Source organism: Cetorhinus maximus, chromosome 12 (genome assembly GCF_964194155.1).
Source record: "Cetorhinus maximus chromosome 12, sCetMax3.hap1.1, whole genome shotgun sequence".
Classification (NCBI taxonomy): domain Eukaryota; kingdom Metazoa; phylum Chordata; class Chondrichthyes; order Lamniformes; family Cetorhinidae; genus Cetorhinus; species Cetorhinus maximus.
Window position 1 is genome coordinate 90421531 of NC_135890.1, and position 19900 is coordinate 90441430.

Here is a 19900-nt window from a genome sequence, read left to right on the forward strand (position 1 = left end):
GGAAAGCTGCGAGCGTCACGGGGTCAGGGGGGAAAGGTCGCATGTATCTTAGCAACAGAATAACTGACTCCTCACAAACAGAAGCGCGGAGATGGGTGAGTCCGTTTGTTCGCTGCTGAGGGATAAGGGGATTCACAGCCGGGGATTTGCCTGTTGAAATGGGCTGGAGCTGGGGAGTGCTGCTGCGATTTGTAGTCCCAAGTGGGTGAGGTTGAGGTGTCAGCAGATGCCAATTCCGAGAGAAGATTAGTGGATACCCACAGTGAGCATCCTGCTTGCGAGGCTTGGGAACCAGGAGACTCCGAAGTTATATTCTTGACCTTGGATCACTGGGCCCTCGTTGTCCATAAATTGAGGCAGGCCAAACCAATATAACTTCAGGACATTGATTATGATTGATCAACTTGACTGTCAAAGTGGCTTTTTACTGGGGCTGAGAGACTTACTGCTCAGTTCCAGGTAGCCTTGCACAGCACAAGTTCATTCTTTTTTATAGGTTACAAAGTGCTTACTGAATACTAAATGTCACTTGAATATTTAAATAAAACTTTATTTTTTCCTAATTTAAACAATTCCCTGTCTTGACAGAATTCTTCACATTGTGGCTGTGATCACAAGGCAAATATATCACTGGGGAGATGGTGATATAGTGGTAATGTCACTGGATTACTAATCCAGAGGCCCAGCCTAATGCTCTGAGGACATAGGTTCAAATCCCACCTTGGCATCTGGTGGAATTTAAATTCAATTAATAGATCTGAAATACATAATGATGACTGACCATGAAATGCGGTTTCCTCTACATTGGCGAGACCAAACGCAGACTGGGTGACCGCTTTGCGGAACACCTTCAGTCTGTCCTCAAGCATGACCCAGACCTCCCTGTTGCTTGCCATTTCAACACTCCACCCTGCTCTCATGCCCACATGTCCGTCCTTGGCTTGCTGCATTGTTCCAGTGAAGTTCACACAAACTGGAGGAACAGCACTTCATCTTCCGACTAGGCACTTTACAGTCTTCCGGACTGAATATTGAGTTCAACAATTTTAGATCATGAACTCTCTCCTCCATCCCCACCCCCTTTCCGATCCCCCTTCTTTCCAATAATTTATATAGATTTTTCTTTTCCCACCTATTTACATTATTTTTAAATATATTTCCATCCATTGTTTTATCTCTACCTTTTAGCCTATTTCGATCCCTTTCCCCCACCCCACCCCCACTAGGGCTATCTGTACCTTGCTCGTCCTGCTTTCTACCCTTAATGTCACCTATTAGCACATTTCTTAGCTAATATCACTGCCGTCAACACCTCTTTGTCCTATGACATCTTTGGGGAATCTCCACCTATCACTGGCCCCCTTTCCAGCTCTACTTATCACCCCCCCCCCCCCCCCCCCCCCGCCACCCCCACCATCCCCAACCCCCTTAAACCAGCTTATATTTCACCTCTCTTCTGTTGAAGAGTCATACGGACTCGAAACGTTAACTGTGTTCCTCTCCGCAGATGCTGTCAGACCTGCTGAGTTTTTCCAGGTATTTTTATTTTTGTTTTTATCATGAAATATCATTAATTGTCATAAAGACCCATCTGGTTCACCAATTGCATTTGGAGAAAGAAATCTACCATTCTTACCTTTGGTTGACTTAACTGTCCTCTGAAATGTTTGGTTTGAAGGCAATTAGGGATGGACAACAAATTCTGGCTTTGTCAGTGACATCTACATCCCACAAAAGAATAAAAAAACTTTATCTTGACTACCAGTACAAATAAAGTTAACCTCCCTACTGTGGAAATCAATTTATGGACATTCACATTCCTTCTGTGGGAGCATGTTTCATCTCAGAGCAAACAACAACTTGCATTTATATAGTGCCTTTAACATCATAAAATGTTCTAAGGTGTTTCACGGAAAATCAGGCAGATTTTTACACTGAGCGACATAAGGAGATATTAGGACAGGTGTAGGACAAAGAGGTTTTAAGGAGTAAATTAAAAGGAGGAGCGGCCCAAAGGTGTAGCGAGGGAGTTCCATGGCTTAGAGTCTGAATGATTGAAGGCAAGACCACCATTGGTGGAGTGATGAAAATTGGGGATGTGCATGAGACCAGAATTGTAGGAGTGTAGAGATCTCAAAAGGTTGTAGAGCTGAGGAAGTCACAGCAATAGTGAGGGATTTGAAAACAAGGGAATTTTAAAATCGAGGCATTGCCAGTCCAGGAGCCAGTGTACACCAGTGAGCACAGGGATGATGTGTGAATGGGACTTGGTGCAAGTTTTGCAGCAGTTTTGGATGAACTCAAGCTTATGGAGAGTGAATGGGAAGAACAGTAAAAAAATCTATTAAAAATTTCCTGTATATACTAAACTATATTTAAATTGTGATTCAATGTGATTTACCTTATGCACTTTTATTGTAAGTTACCTCCTTCTGTTGTGAAAGTATATTCAATGTACCTCTCCAAATAATATATTCTTACTGAACAAATCTTAATAGATCAATCCCATCAGCTGTAATGTATGTTGTGTACATCAACTTCACTGAATGTACTCCTCTCTAATTTTTTTTACATGAATTCTAAAAATCTTAGGTAACGTTTCTAGTCTATCCCCTGCCAATGCCCCAATTTATATCTGGCTCAGAGGTAGCATTCTTGCCTTGAAGTCAGAAAATTGTTTGTTCAAGTCTCACCATCTACAAAATGCACTGCAGAAACTCACTGAGGCTCATTAGGCAGCACCTTCCAAACCCACGACAACTACCATCCAGAAGGACAGGGCAGCAGATACATGGGAACACTACCACCTGGAAATTCCCCTCCAAGCCACTCACCATCCTGACTTGGAAATATATCGCTATTCCTTCACTATCCCTGGGTCAAAACCCTGGAACTCCCTTCCTAACAACACTGTGAGTGTGCCTACACCACAGGGACTGCAGCGGTTCAAGAAGGCAGCTGACCACCACCTTCTCAAGGGCAATTAGGGATGGACAATAAATGCTGGCCTAGCCAGCTGATCTTGTGCTATTTAGCTCGTTACTTATGCATCTAGAAGGAGCTCGCCAATTCTCATAGCGGGGGCAGGCAGGAAGTCACTGTCCCCGCCGTTATCTCAAGTGGTCAAAGATCCAGGTACCATATTTAAAGGGTACCTGGACTACCTACAATATCCCTCCCTGGACAGCTTGCACTAACCCTTCCACCTTTGCCCGGCCACTCCTCCACCCTTCCTCACTCCCTTAGTCATCTTCCGTGCAAATTGCACTGCCACCACCTAATCTCAAGCATAGGGTGGCATTTACAGGCGTTCCCCAAAGACGGCAATGCAGCGGCAACTCACTGCTAATGATGGAAGAAGTCAACCTGGCCAGTGCGCACCACTTATGCGCAGTCGTGAATGTGAACGTTCTAATTTCTCGTTGCGGTGGTCTTAATTCAGGCAAGGTGGCCTTTTAATGAGCATGCATGATATGCTAATGTATGCAAAATGGAATCTCGACCTACCTTTAGCCTACTTTGAAGTCCCGAGAACATAATTGCTAAATTTCATCCCGCTGTCGGAAACTGATTGTTGGCCTCATGCCAAATTCCCCCGCCCTCCAAGCTGCCCATTGCTAGAAGATTCCGCCCATAGTCTTTTGGATGTGATGCTAAACTCCATCTGTTTACTCAGGTGTACGTGAAAGATCCCATGGTATTATTTCAAAGAAGAGCAAGGGCAGTTTTGCTCAACCAACATTACTAAAATAAAATTCTGTTTACTATTTTTATTAATGATTTAGACTTTGGAATCAAAAACACAATTTCTAAATGTGCGGATGACACCAAATTGGGAGGGACAGTCAGCACTAAGGAGGACTGTAACACATTACAAGAAGAGATTGTTATGATCTTCGGATGAGAGCCACAATTTTGTTAGGGTCCAGTTACGGACCAGTAAATTTGTTATGGACAAAATTTGAAATCCCAGGTATTTACTAAGAGAATAAAGCCACAAGATTCCACAATTTTAAACAAACAGAAATAATTTTACTAAACAAGAATCAACAAAGCAGCACTATCTATCTTATATTCTAACATCCAGAATTAACATGAGGTAAACATGAATTAACAGGCAAACTGTGGTCTAACATACCACAAACTGCACATTAAATGTCAGACACAACCAAGACAGATCCCACAAGTTTTCTCAGCAACCCACCTAGACTTCAGTGATCACTGTGAGTCACAAAAATCCTTAAAACTCTGTCTTCCTCATGAGAAATTTCAGCTCCTCTCCTTCAAAGAGCTATTCCAATCCCCAGCTGACAGCAGCTCTACTCCACCCAAGTTCCACAGGGTACAATCCTCACTAAAAGGCACAGTATTCCAGATCTCTCTTGGATCTATCTGCTCCCAGATCCAGCCTTCTTTTCCAGCTGAGCAGACCCACTTCTGAGATTGCATTCCACTGTGTTGGCCAGGCTACACTCCAGCGTTAAACACAGGCAGTCATAGCTCCTCAGCTATGCTGCTGCCAACAACTGCCCTTCACAGAGCAGATAACTACATCAGCTTCACTGAGCTGACACTGCTCTCAGGCTCTCTCTGTGCCCCAGCACCCCAGCTGAGCTGCTACTAACAACTGCCTTTGGACTGATCTATGACCTGTTACGTCTCCCAACAGGTAGCCCCTGTTCTGAGACCTTGGTACATTCTGTACCTTAAATATTACAATTTCCAGTCAACCAAAGGTCATTCCTACAGGTGCCAACCCATAATGGCTCCACACCAAAAACACAGACAAAAATCCAAATATTTGGATTCCCTCAAAACATTGATAAACTTGGAAGAATGAACATATAATTACCAAATGAACATATAATTACCAAATGAATGTCATCACAGGCGAGTACGTGGTATTATATTTTAATAAGAAAAATATGAAAACTGCGTATTATTTAGTAAATAAGCATCTAAATGTGGTAGAGGAACAAATCACTAAAAGTTGCGGCACGGGTCAATAAGGCCATAAAAGAAGGAAACTAAGTATAACGGTTTATTTCTAGATAGAATTGAAAAATTAGTTAAACTTGTATGGAACTTTCATTAGACCATACTTGGAGGACTGAGTGGTGCTCCAGTCACCATGTTATAAAAAGGATATGGACACAAAGGTGTGGAGAGGACCCAAAAAGATTGACAAGAATGATATCAAACAGATTAGGAAAGGATGGCCAGGTTTGGTCTCTTTTTCTAGGCAGACAGATGACCTAATAGAAGTCTTTAAAATTATGAAATGTTTTGATAGAGTAGACACTGAAAGCTGAATTTTTGGGGCCTAATATTTACAAACCAGATGGTTTCCTGGCTCCGTTCCGGGTGTGGGAAAATTTGGCTGATGTGGGTTCAGGGCCTGGGAAGGCCATGCACTCCACAAGGCAGGCAAGCAGTTGACTCATTAAGTAATAAAAACAGAAAATGCTGGAAAAACTGGTCAGGCAGCATCTGTGGAGAGAGAGACAGAGTTAATGTTTCGAGTTCAATATAACTCTTCTTCCAAGTTTTTCCACCACTTTTTGTTTTTATTTCAGATCTCCAGCACTCTCAGTATTTTAGGCTCATTATGTGCCTTGTTAACGGGGATTAAGGATGCTGACTGGATGGAGGTGCAGCCAAAGACTGCCTTGTAGAGGGGCTCCTAGCACTGCCACTCCCCACCCCCCACCCCATGGTTGCTTTTTGTATTTGGAATTCATTTTTTTTTAAATGGCTAGGAAGGCACTTTCTTATTGAAGCACCCTCTAAGTAACTTACCTTTTACTGCATACAACTGCACCTGTAAAGCTGAAGAGCCTCTGATCGGGCATCCAGCTTCAAGAGCCCACTCACCACCCGTCATTGGACAGGGATCCTGTCTCCTTGTGGATTAAGAGGGTGCCCCGGACAAAATACCAACGAGTGACTTTCCCCCTGCCCCGGGCACAGGTTCCGTTTCCCCCCGAGGCAAAACTTATGCCCAGGGAATGTGTTTCCAATTGCGGGGAGGAGTAAAGCTAGAAGCCATCAATTTAAAATGGTAAATAAATCAAATAGGGAATTCAGAAGAAACTTCTTTAACCAGAACGCGGTGTATATAAGTAGTTGAGGCGAATAGTACAGATTTAAGAGGAGGCTAGATAGGAATTTGAAGGAGAAAGAAATAGGGAGTTATGCTGATAGAGTTAGATGAGGAAGGATTGGAGGAGGCTCAAGTGAAGCATAAGCACTGGCATGGACTGGTTGGGCCAAATGGCCTGTTTCTTTTCTATATATTCTATGTAATGTGTAATTATCAAATTACTGTTTGTGTTTCCACATTACAATGTGATTATACTTCAAAAGCACTTACTGTGGTGGAACAGTTTGGGAATTTTGTGGTCATGATACGCACTATATAAATGCAAGTCTTTCTTTATATGCAAAAAAAAATGTTGTGAGGGGAAATGACAAGCCAAATTTGGTAGGTGATAATTAAGTCAGTCATAACAAAATACTGCAGGTGCTGGAAATCTGAAGTAAAATCAAAACAAAAAAAAAGCTTGCCAGGCCAGGCAGCATGTGTTCTGAAGAGAGACGCTGAAGAAAGGCTGGTAGATCTCAGGGATGAGGGCCATCCCACTGATAGTGTTCCCTTAGGGGATCCCCCAGCTGAAGAATCAGCCATACCTCCTCTACTCAGTGTGGCTCTGCTATAGCCAGCGACCATTACCAGCATGTACTGTCTAAGGGAAAATATTGTCTAACATCTAAAGTTGTTGAACTTTAATTTTAAAAAAAGACAAAAATAAGTTGATTTGTTGCTACTCTTGAAAGATATAGCGATGGATTACCGGGCTTTGCTTTTTACTGCTGAAGCAAATCGTATAGGCACCATGGTCGATTGGCCTCCCTCTGTGCTGTGCACATCTGTGAATTTAAAGAAAGATTTTGAAAAGAACACTGCTACAGACATTAGAAGAATATATTGTTATATGTTTCAGCAATACAGCTCACTGCAGATTTAAAGATATGAGAAAAATCTACTGAAGAAGGAAACAATGACAAGTGAAACGATGGTACAGAGTCAGCAATTAGAAGACAAAAATATAGAAACCATCAGTAGGACCACAACTGATTATGATGCATCTTTGCAAGAGATCACACCCAAAGTGGATGCACTGCGAATTTTGGAACCTGTTAGAAAAAAGCTTGCATCAATTGAAGCAGAGCGGATTATTTCTGTAATTGAAAATACTATTAAGAAAATAGAAATAGTCACTTTGATTCCTCATATAGTTGCCAACCTGGACAGGTTCAATGTTGCTATTGGTTTAGAGTTGACATGTGCTCTAAGGGAGCATAACAGACTAGAGCAACATCTGAATTTTGCTGTTGGCAAACTGCGCAAAGAAAACTATCCTGTAGAGGAAAATGAGATTGCAATACACAAAGTAAAAATCAAAGAGAATAAGCTAGATGTTAAAACCATTCAGCAGGCCTTTGGTAGCTCAGTTAAAAACGTCCTTCGACTCTTTCAGGGAAATCCCTCAGCATATCAAATAATCCAAACAGAATGTCAAACCCGAAATCACATCTATGTAGATCTCATTCTGTTGCTAATGGAACTGAGAGACTTTGTGTTTGAGAGACTTCTGATAACACCCACTGAAGAGAAAGAAAAGTTTGAATTTGTGAAAAAAATCATTAACCAAGATAAGCAAAACACAGAAATTATTGCAACTTTGGAGGCCGAACTGGCAGCAGCCATCCAAGATAAAGAAAATGAGGTAAACTCTTACATATATTGTATATCTGATGTCTCATGCTAAATAGCAACAAATGCCAAAAGTTGTAACAGACAAAACTTACACTTCTAAGAGCACATAAAAACATGCATCAGATTTTGAATCATGTTTCAATATTGTAATCTGGGGCCTGCGAGAGGTGTAAAGTATATTAGCAAAAGTCACAATATGCTTATTTCTGGTACATTTTAACCAAAATGCTGTAGATTTCAGTACATGGAGGAGGATGCTGCACAAGTATCCCCATCCTCAAACACGGGTGAGCCCAGCACGTCATTGCAAAAGATAAGGCTGAAGCATTTACTACAATCTTCAGCCAGAAATGCCGAGTGGATGATCCATCTCAGCTTCCTCCAGAGGTCCCCAACATCACAGATGCCAGTCTTCAGCCAATTCGATTCACTCCACGTGATATCAAGAAACGGCTGAAGGCACTGGATACTGCAAAGGCTATGGGTCCTGACAATATTCCGGCAATAGTACTGAAGACTTGTGCTCCAGAACTTGCCGCACCCCCAGCCAAGTTGTTCCAGTACAGCCACAACACTGGCATCTACCCAGCAATGTGGAAAATTGCCCAGGTATGCCCTGTACATAAAAAACAGGACAAATCCAACCTGACCAATTACCGCCCCATCAGTCTATTCTCAATTATCAGTTAAGTGATAGAAGGGGTCATCAACAATGCTATCAAGCGGCACTCACTTAGCAATAACCTGCTCACTGACGCTCAGTTTGGGTTCCACTAGGGCCACTCAGCTCCTGACCTCATTACAGCCTTGATTAAACATGGACAAAAGAACTGAGCTCCAGAGGTGAACTGAGAGTGACTGCCCTTGACATCAAGGCCCCATTTGACCGAGTGTGGCATCAAGGAGCCCTAGCAAACTGGAGTTATGGGAATCAGGGAGAAAGCTCTCCGCTGGCTGGAGTCATACCTAGCACAAAGGAAGATGGTTGTGGTTGGGAGGCCAATCATCTCAGCTCCAGAACATCACTGCAGGAGTTCCTCGGCATTGTGTCCTAGGCCCAACCATCTTCAGCTGCTTCATCAATGACCTTCCTTCCATCATAAGGTCAGAAGTGGGGATGTTCGCTTATGATTGCACAATGTTCAGCACCATTACCGACTTCTCAGATACTGAAGCAGTCCATGTCCAAATGCAGCAAGACCTGGACAACATCTAAGCTTGGGCTGACAAGTGGCAAGTAACCTTTGCGCCACACAAGTGCCAGGCAATGACCATCTCCAATAAGAGAAAATCTAACTATCTTCCCTTGACACTCAAATGCATTACCATTGCTGAATCCCCCATTATCAATAACCTGGGGGGTTACCATTGACCAGAAACTGAACTGAACTAACCATGTAAATACTGTGGCCACAAGAGCAGGTGAGAGGCTTAGAATCCTGTGGCAAGTAACTCACCTCCTAGCTCCCCAAAGCCTGTCCACAATCTACAAGGCACAAGTCAGGATGAGTACAGATCTAACTTGTCTGGATGAGTACAGATCTAACAACACTCAAGAAGCTTGACACCATCCAGGACAAAGCAGTCCGCTTGATTGGCACCACATCCACAAACATTCACTCCGTCCACCACTGACGCACAGTGGCAGCAGCGTGTACCATCTGTCAGATGCACTGCAGGAACTCATCAAGACTCCTTAGACAGCACCTTCCAAACCCATGACCGCGAGCATCTAGAAGGACAAGGGCAACAGATAGATAGGAACACCACCACCTGCAAGTTCCCCTCCAAGCCACTCACCATCCTGACTTGGAACTATGTCATTGTTCCTTCACTGTCGCTGTGTCAAAATCCTTGTACTCCCTCCCTAACAGCACTGTGGGTGTACCTACACCACTTGGACTGCAGCGGTTCAAGAAGGCATCACTTTCTCAAGGGCAACTAGGGATGGGCAATTAATGCTGGCCTAGCCAGCAAAGCCCACATCCCTTGAATTAATAAAAAAAATAGGTAGAGAGTTGTTTCACATACTGTATAATGTACACAAGTTGTAGCTTTCATATAACCTGTATTATATTTTATTATCATTGCACAACAGTTATGAAGACATGCAGTGGGTTAGCAGGGCACATCTGACGCTTTGGAGTTGGCAGGTACTGAAGGTGCATTATTTCGTTCCTGATGAAATATTACAGTCTGAGTTGTTAATAGGGGAGTGGTGAGAGGTGCACATAGATGAAGCTGAGTATAAAGAGTAAAGTTTAAAAAACATAAGGATTGTTTTATAAATATAGGACTACCACATGTTCCTGCTCAGGTTCAGTAATGTCACTCACTTCCTTAAGTGGTCACGTTGCATATTTATTTTTGTGGAAGTTGAAGTCCAGTGTCCTGTATCCCCTAACCAAAATAGAGACCTAGGAGTGTAACATTTGTTCCATGGTGTGGTGGGTGTGCTCCAGACTGCACTCTTCCAAGGTGTCAAAGCCTTCACAGACATTCAACGCTGAAAACTGGTTTGAGAGCACCGCACTTCCAGTGTATTCCTGCATTGCCTGTCTCTTCCTATCCTGCTGGACAGCCATCTGCTTAGATTGTACCTGTGGGTAGACCATCTCTGGAATGTGCACTCCAGAAAATTCTCAACCCCCTGTATGTCCTGCAGAGACTCCAGCTGCTAGTCAAGCTCAGAAACTCTGAGCTTAGGTTCTAACAGCTGGAGGCACTTGCTGCACCTGTGTTTACGAGGACACACAACATGCCCTGGAGTTCCTACAGGGCACAGAAATTGCAGGAAATTGGTCTCAGCCGTTCCATCATTTTGTTTAAAACTTTATGTACTGTCATCATCATCATGTGTGCTCTGCCCAGTTGCTCTGCAAATGACTGGACAGGGGTGCACAGTGAAATGTATAAACGCGGTGGTCACAGGGGATTTGATAGGGGGATTGACAGGTATTTCTGCAACTGCTGATGTGAGTCTTGCGTGGGGTTGAACCAAACCATCTTGCTCACATTAATTTGGTCATCTTTCAGAGAGATTAAGAGTACAAATGCTTAAAAGATATGGCCCAGATCACAAGGGAGTTTCACAAAGGCTGGTCTTTGGCTAATTGTCTGTAGATGTTTCATCCTGAACAATTTTATTAACAGTTTTTTTTTGTCAGTGGTGGTTTACCATTGCCTTCCACTCTCAGGGGCAGGGCAAAGAGGTAGATCTCAAGTCTACCTCAGCTGAATGGGAATCGAACCTGCGCTGTTGGCATTATTCTGAACCATATCTAGCCAACTGGGAAACCAGCCCCTACTCTATGTACTGTATGTTATATAAAAATAATATAGTATGCCCTTATTCTTATTTACCTATATAACAGATTATTTAATGCAATTCAAATCCTTTAATGTTGGTATCCTCTACTTAGTTAATTTTAATCCCTTAGATCTAATTAATTACCCTGATTGTTTTATATTTACTGTTCTCCCTTCATTTAAATTACTTAACATCTCCTTTCCCTCTGTACCTAATTCACATTGTCACTCTGTATTAAACGATTGCATTTTGCAGATTCACCCAGCTCTATGCTTTAGCAGATATTTCTCTGATATATATCTTTTAGAAACACACTAGTTATAACTGGTCAGTCAACTGTCAGCCACAATAAGTAATATCTAGTCAGGGATCCTCTTAGAGCTTAACTGTCACTGACTTGCAGTATTTACCTAAAGTAATGAAGTAAGAAAACTAGGTTAAACTTAAATAAAGACAGAAAATGCTGGAAAAACTCAGCAGGTCTGATGGCATCTGTGCATAGGGAAACAGAGTTAGCGTTTTGAGTCTGCATGACTCTTCAGAGCTAAAGAGAAGCAGAAATGTGATGGAATTTATACTGTTTAAGTGGGGGTGGAGCAGGTGAAGCTGGATAGAAGGTCAGTGATAGGTGGTGGCTAAGGGGAGATTGACAAAGATGTCGTGGACACAAGACAAAGGGTGTGTTAATGGTGGTGGTAAGGACTAAAGGTGTTGATAGTGGCATAATGATAATGCAGAACGTGTGAATAGCAGAACAAGGGTCAGCACTCTGTGAAGGAACAACATGGAATAAATAACAGATGGCCCTTTTGGGTGTGAGTGGGAGGGAGGGGGCGGTGGTTGGGGAAAAAGGATAAAAAAAGGGATAAAAAAGGGGATAATAGGGGATAAACAATGAATAAATGAATAAAAATAAAAATAAGTAAATAAAAATAAATTTTAAAAGGGATTGAAAAAGGGGTGAAGATAGAGAAGAGAGTTCATGGTCTGAAGTTGTTGAATCCAGTGTTAAGTCCGAAAGGCTGTAAAGTGCCTAATTGGAAGATGAGGTGCTGTTCCTCCAGTTTGCATTGGGCTTCACTGGAACATTGCAGCAGGCCAAGAACGGACATGTGGGCATGAGAGCAGGATGGTGTGTTGCAATAGCAAGCAACAAGAAGGTCTGGGTCATGCTTGTGGACAGACCAAAGGTGTTCTGCAAAGCGGTCACCCAGTCTGCGTTTGGTCTCCTCAATGTAGAGGAGACCGCATTGGGAGCAGCAAATGCATTGGACAAAATTGAAGGAGGTGCAAGTGAAGCACTGCTTCACCTGAAAGGAGTGTTTGGGCCCTTGGATGGCGAGGAGGGAGGAGGTAAAGGGGTAGGTGTTGCACCTTCTGTGATTGCATGGGAAGGTGCCGTGGGAAAGGAATGAGGTGTTGGGGGTGATGGAGGAGTGGACCAGGGTGTCCCGGAGGGAATAGTCCCTACAGAATGTTGACAGGGGTGGTGAGGGGAAGATGTGTTAGGTTAAACTTAAGTTTGATAACAACACACTATTTGTATTGCTCACCCACTAATTAGTTAATTCCCACTTTCACCAAATTCCTGCTTTGTTGAGCAAGTTATCCTCTGATTAATATCAACAATTTAGGCAAAAAAACTTTTATTTCAATTGCAATTATTTTCTGGTCAGTATATTGTTCCTATTGAGTTATCGAATTGAACATTTTTATTTCTTGCACTAATCTCAGCTTCGGATGCAACTAGCCCTAATATCGCATGTGTTATGTTCAGAATAAAGCATTTTTTCATTTTCTAATTGCCTTAAGAAGGTGGTAGTGAGCCACCTTCTTGAATGACTGAAGTCCATCTGGTGCAGCTACACTCACTGTGCGCACCTTACAAATTGTACCTTAGCCTCAATTTATTGTACTAGTATGACGCAAGTCATTTTTATGGCCTAAGTATGGCTGTCAATTGATCAAATGCAGGCAGACTTGGGGATGAGTTTTCTCATCCAAAGTTTAAACCTCTATTAGCATTGCTAGCTCTAAATTCTCTATCACTACAACTCTACAACCCCAACTCCATTTCTCTCATTGCCTCTTGAGCATCTTCCTCCCTTTGGCAACATTGGCCGACGTGCCTTTTGCCACTTAGGGCATATACTGTTGCATTCTCTCCATTTCCCTTGCCTCCTTTAAAACTTCCCTTAAAATCCACCTCCGTGACTAAGCTTTTGGTTATCTACAGCCCTGTCTCCCTGATATCTCCTTTGGCTTAGTGTCGATTTTTTCCCCCTCATTATGCTTCTGAAACATCTCAGGACATCTTTTTACATTAAAAAGGACTGTAAGTGCAAGCTCCTGTTAGCAAGAAATTCCAGTTCTAATATTCAGCAGTTAAACAATCCCATTGTGCAGTACTGAACCATACAAAACAAGATTTTCCAGAATTGATCCCTGGGTAGCAGTACGTTAGCCAATGTCAGCCAAAGAAAATGATTGCTACAACTACTTTTAACACCTAGCCAGCGAATAAATACAGTCAGAAGTAGAGGTATGTGAACATGGGCTGAAAACAACATGATTATACTTTGGAGAGAGAAACAAAGTTAACGTTTCGAGTCCGTATGACCCTTCTTCAGAGCTGAAGAAGGCTTATACGGACTCGAAACGTTAATGTTGTTTTTCTCTCCACAGGTGCTTTCAGATTTGCTGAGCTTTTCCAGCATTTTCTGTTTTTGTTTCAGATTTCCAGCATCTGCAGTATTTTGATTTTATGATTATACTTTAGCAGGGATGTTCCCTCTGCCCTTCAACAAATAACATTTGGGCAAGGTACCAGTTATAGAATTATAAGTGTTCATTTTCAAGAAAGAAGTAATAGAAGTGAATTGCTGAAAACAAAACTTCCTAAATCCAATCTACTTTGAGACATTCAAAAAGGAATGAGACTGTTACCTGAAAAGGAGGAATGTGCAGGGTTACAGGGATAAGGCAGGAGAATGGCATTAAGTAAAATGCTCATTTGGAGAGCTGGTGCAGACACAATGGACTGAACAGCCTCCTTCTGCACCGTAACAATTCTGTGATTATGAACTCTAGATACTAATGGCTATCAGAGAGAACACTTTCACTTCGGCAGTACGAGCAAGATTTAAACTTGGGTGTTAAGGTAAAGGAACATGGAATGCATCTTCTGGTCCTACAGTACAATTACATTTGTGATTGCAAGCACTGTAGCCATATGTGTGAACAGGTGACTATATTTCAGTGTGAGGGAGAAATTGGAGGACTAAAGTTTTGTCTGTCTCGTTGCCCTGTATATGTTGCCAAAGGGATAGGACATTATATTCAGTGGTAAATTTAATTAGCTGTGGTTTTAAAAATCCTATTCCCATTTTAGCACAATAAAATATATTTTAATTGTATCTTGAACATCATATATACTTTAAATTGTATGACCAGATGTTGAAGAAGAGCGAGATAATTCGGAAGCTCAAAACCAACTTGCTTCAACTTGACTTGTTCTCGGAAGATTACATTCGTCAGGTTAAACAAGATGCAGAAAAACAACAGCTATCTGATCAGAGAGATTCAGAAGGGAGAATTGCCAAATACCAAGAAGAAATGTCTCAGCTCCGAACTCAGTTGAACAACTCGATAATAGAACACAGAGAATCTGAAGTAGCTTTAAGAAAGGTAGAGTGTCATGCTCCAATAGCAGCCATTATCAAATACAACCATACCATGTGATTTGCATTTTTTGTGGAAATACATAATTATTTTTGATGGCCAGGTGATTTAAAATAAAAATCCAACCAAAGAAACAGGAGTAGGCCATTTAGCCCCTCGAGCCTTTTCCACCATTCATTGAGATCATGCGTCTTAACTCCATATTTATTACCTGCCTTTGCTTTAATTCCCTTCATACTTATGGCTAGCAAAAATCTATCCATTTCAGATTTAAAGTTAACAATTAATTTAACATCGGCAATACAAGATGTTGTTTATGGAAGAGAGTTCCAAACTTCCAATACCCTTTGTGTGTACAAATGTTTCCTAATTCCTGAAATGTCTGGCTCTAACTTACTATATCCCCAGTCCCGGACACCCTAACCAAAAGAGTTTCTCTCTATCTACCATGTCTGCTCCTGTTAATATATTGAAAGTTTTGATCAAATCACCCCTTAACCTTCCAAGTTCCAGGGAATACAACTCTAGTTTGTGTAATCTCTCTGTAATTTAAATCTTGGAGGCTCATAGTACTCTAGGTGTGGTCTTACCAGGGCTTTGTATAGCTATTGCATGGCTTCTATCCCCTTGTATTCTAGTCCTTTAGACTGTTGTGGAGTATCTAAAGACACTCGACACAGAGTCAGCTGTAGGTGAATCAAGCAGCAGTTTATGCAATACAAGTATGCACCCAGGGGAATGCACTCTTAGAAAGCTCTAAGAGGCTATTCAAAGATACCGTTTCCATCATGTACTTATACCATCTTTGTGATGCTTTACCACTAACTGTCATTGTTTTTATCTTGTATGCCTAGTTCAGTACGTCCGCAATTACATGTGAGTTTACAAAATAGTCATGGAATGACCTGATCCTTAACACAAACGATGCCCATAGTTAGTGAATCATGAACTTTGCATTATCTACTCTGATGATTTACTACATTGTCCAGTCATCTGCATATCTTAGCCTGGCCCTAATGGTCACGTTCCTTAGCTTATCATGGCCTGGCCCATTGTTTGGTCATCAACGCCTCACCTGACCCAAAGGTCACATTCCTTACTACGTCCACTCTAGCGTTTTTTTCAAACTGCAAGCACTTTTAAATCTTAAACCAGCATTTAGTCAAGCCTGAGTAATCCCATGATATGCCACTTCAAGATATAAAGTAGCCTATTAGCTTATTTGATTATTTTCTGTACCTGTTCATGACCTTTTAATGATCTATGCACCTGGACCCCAAATCTCTTTGGACCTCTATTGTTTGTAGCTTTTCAGCATTTAGAAAGAACCTTGTTCCATCCTTTTAGGTACAAAGTGGATGACCTCACATTTGCCTACATTAAAATCCATTTTCCACAGTATTGCCCATTCCCTTAATCTATAATCATTTTATATTTCCATCTACAGTGCTTACAATGTCACCATCTTTGAGCCATTGGCAAATTTGCATTTACGTGGCATTCTATTCCATCATCCAAGTTGTTAATAAATACAGTCAATAGTTGAGGACCTAACACAAGTCAATACAGGACACTCTAGTCACATTCTTCCATTTAGAGTGCCTGCATATTAGACCTATTCTTTGTTTCCTTCCACTCAGACAATTTCTTAACCAGATCAATAATTTGCCTTCAATTTTATAGGTTTCAAGTTAAGCTAACAGTGTCTTTATCAGAGACTTCAGGTCAATATAATAATGCCCTGTCCTCTACTTTAGTGTCCTAGGCTCAACTATCTTCACCTGCTTCACCAATGACCTTCCCTCCAACATAAGGTCAACAGCAGGATGTTCATTAATGATTGCAAAGTTAATTAAATTCGCACCTCCTCAGATATTGAACTAGACCGTGGCCAGACACAGTAACACTAGGGCAACGTTCAGGCTTGGCCTGAAGAAGGTTAAGGGATGATTTTCTAGTTATCTGGATTAATTTTTTTGTTGCCTGAATTTGACATCACATCTTTATGGCTTATTTTAGCGAAAATACAAAATTGAAACTGAGATTGAAAACTGGATACAGAAGTATGATGCTGACCTACAAGAAAAACAGGTACATTTGATGGCAAAGGATCGTGAGATCCTTAAGAGATGTTCTCTTTATTCTTTTCTTTTTGTACAATAACTATGAAGTTACTGTTCTTTAGTGTCTTGTAGAAAGAATGCAACTTTTGACAGAGTAAGGCCTGGGTAGTAGAGATTATATTAAAAATCTAATTAATAATTTGATGAATATTTCACTATCGTTAACACTGAAATCAAGGTAGAGAACTAAGTGGTACAACATAGGAAGATTTTTTTTCTGAATTGCTTGTACTAATTTTCCCCAAGGAAACATTTGATCTTGCAAGGGCTTGTGCCATAATAGAAAACATGCGACTTTTTCCCTGTAAAAACATACTCAGCAAATACTAGCTAATCACTGAAAAAGAAAGTTCAAAAATCTGATACTGGTGAGAGATCGGGACAATTCAAGGTGCTCTTACATGCCTTTGAACATCCTGTGTAGCAGAAGGATTGACAGAGCAATCTGTCATCAGAATTTCATCAGAAATGGTGAGAGAGGCCTGCAATTGAAGAAGGCTAAACACAAATTCATCCAATAAGTGTTTGAAATACCAAACTATAGTCACCTATGAGATATTTTTTTGATGTTTGTTGAAAGATATTGTCACGGAAAAATATCTCTAAAAGTCAATTTAATATAGTGTTTGAATAAAATACTCATTTGACACTGGATTTGCTTTAATATTCAATAAAAACAGATCAGTTTGTTAGTTTCATAATTGTTAAGTACTCCACGGTGTTAAAACCAATGTATTACTAAAATGTATTAAAAATGTGCATCCTACCAGGATGAATACGAGAACCTCCTTAAAATACATACTGAAGAAGCAGTTCTGCTGTTCGAACTAGAACAAAAGATGAACATGCTTGAACCAGAATATTCTCAGATTGTAGAAGAAAGAAAGATTAAGGCAGAGGAAAAAAAGGCCAAAGAGCAGCAAGCATATCTTATGGGAAAAGCAGCTGTCACAATCCAGTCTTTCTGGAAAGGTTACAAAGTGCGCCAACTGTTGAAAGCATTGAAGAAAAAGAAAAAGGGAAAAGGCAAAAAGAAAAAATGAAGACAGTGAGGAGATTCAAGAGCAGAATAAAAAAATGTGAAAAAATAAAAGCATGTATCCTCCCAAGTTTTTTTTGTATACCATTGAAACATTTTTCTTATTATTACTGTATACATTTAAATAACGTATCCTATAGCCTCCAAAAATTAAAATACGTCTTCAACTTTCCTTGTTGTGCATCAGCATATCTGATAGTTACCTCAGTTGTTGATTAAATGGTGCCTTTTTCTCTCAAATGGTTTTCTACTTTCCATTATTCACCACCATATTGGAGAAAAACATATTCTCCTCAATTATATTCTACCAAGAAATCTACCCAATAACAATGTGGCGAAAATTATTTTCCTAGATAAAGTCATTACACAATAATTTTGTTATAGTAGTGTTACTTTAAATGTTGTGAATTCTGAAGTGAAGGGATTAATGCTGCAAGAAATAAAATGGTGAAATTAACTGTAACTCTAGTCACAACACACTCACTTAGAAGAGCAGGGCCTCTGCAAGATTCAAACTTGATTTAAAAGCCCAGCTTCACTATGCATCCAGTAGTGTTTTACTCCCAGGCTTAAACTTCAAAATTTTCTTCTTTTTTGCTAATGGACCCACCTTCAATCTGCTTGACAATCACCCCAAATATCAGTTAGATACCCACACTCAGACCAAGACTTGCTGTGGTATCCACACCGAGCTGTTCTGCACAACTGACTTCCTCAGCCTGCAAATTATGCTGCAGGAGATGTGCTAATTTGAAGATCTAATAAAATGTACCATTCCATATATCCTTTTTTTTAATTCATTCATGGGATGTGGGCTTCGGTGGCTGGGCCAGCATTTATTGCTCATCCCTTGTTGCCCTTGAGAAGGTGGTGGTGAGCTGCCTTCTTGAACCGCTGCAGTCCATGTGGTGTAGGTATACGCACAGTGCTGTTAGGTAGTTCCAGGATTTTGACCCAGCAACAGTGAAGGATGGTGAGTGACTTGGAGGGAAACTCCAGGTGGTGGTGTTCCCATCTATCTGCTGCCCTTGTCCTTCTAGATGGTAGTGGTCATGGCTTTGGAAGGTGCTGTCGAAGGAGCCTTGGTGAGTTCCTGCAGTGCATCTTGTAGATGGTACACTCTGCTGCTACTGTGCATCGGTGGTGGAGGGAGTGAATGTTCGTAGATGATGTGCCAATCAAATGTGCTGCTTTGTCCTGGATGGTGTCAAGCTTCTTGAGTGTTGTGGGAGCTGCACTCATCCAGGCCAGTGGGGAGTATTCCATCACACTCCTGACTTGTGCCTTGTAGATGATGGAGAGGTTTTGGCGAGTCAGGAGGTGAGTTACTCGTCGCAGGATTCCTAGCCTCTGAGCTGCTCTTGTAGCCACAGTATTCATATGGCTAGTCTAGTTCAGTTTCTGGTCAATGGTAACCCCCAGGATGTTGATAGTGGGGATTCAGTGATGGTAATGCCATTGAACATCAAGGGGCGATGGTTAGATTCTCTCTTATTGGAGATGGCCATTGCCTGACACTTGTGTGGCACGAATGTTAGTTGCTGCTTGTTAGCCCAAACCTGGATACTGTCCAGGTCTTGCTGCATTTTGACATAGACTGCTTCTGTATCTGAGGAGTCATGAATGATGCTGAACATTGTGCAATCAGCAGCAAACATCCCCACTTCTGACCTTATGATGGAAGGAAGGTCATTGATGAAGCAGCTGATGACAGTTGGGCCAAGGACACTACCCTGAGAACTCCTGCAGTGATGGCCTGGAGCTGAGATGACTGACCTAATGTTTGGGGTCCCCTTATCTAAGGAAATATATAATGGCATTGGAGGCGGCCCAGAGAAGGTTCACTAGGTTGATTCCTAGTATGGAGGGATTTTCTTATGAGGAGAGGTTGAGTAGGTTAGGCCTGTACTCATTGGAGTTTAAAAGAATGAGAGGCGACCTTATTGAAACATATAAGATTCTTAGGG

The 19900-nt window shown here is 41.4% G+C and overlaps 1 protein-coding gene across 1 annotated transcript; it reads left to right on the forward strand.

Moving 5' to 3' along the window:
• The first annotated feature begins 25 nt into the window (after positions 1-25).
• drc10 (dynein regulatory complex subunit 10) lies at positions 26-18173 on the forward strand. The gene is made up of 5 exons (XM_078554067.1): positions 26-95; positions 7005-7790; positions 14544-14777; positions 16791-16862; positions 17665-18173. The coding sequence occupies exons 2-5, from the start codon at positions 7062-7064 to the stop codon at positions 17935-17937; spliced, it is 1308 nt and encodes a 435-aa protein (XP_078410193.1). The 5' UTR covers positions 26-95; positions 7005-7061; the 3' UTR covers positions 17938-18173.
• The last annotated feature ends 1727 nt before the right edge of the window (positions 18174-19900 follow it).

Coding starts and splice junctions, on each gene's coding strand:
- drc10 (XM_078554067.1), top strand. CDS start 7,062: ATGACAAGTGAAACGATGGTACAGAGTCAGCAATTAGAAGACAAAAAT. Junction 7,791..14,543: donor TCCAAGATAAAGAAAATGAG/GTAAACTCTTAC, acceptor TTGTATGACCAG/ATGTTGAAGAAGAGCGAGAT. Junction 16,863..17,664: donor CTGACCTACAAGAAAAACAG/GTACATTTGATG, acceptor GCATCCTACCAG/GATGAATACGAGAACCTCCT.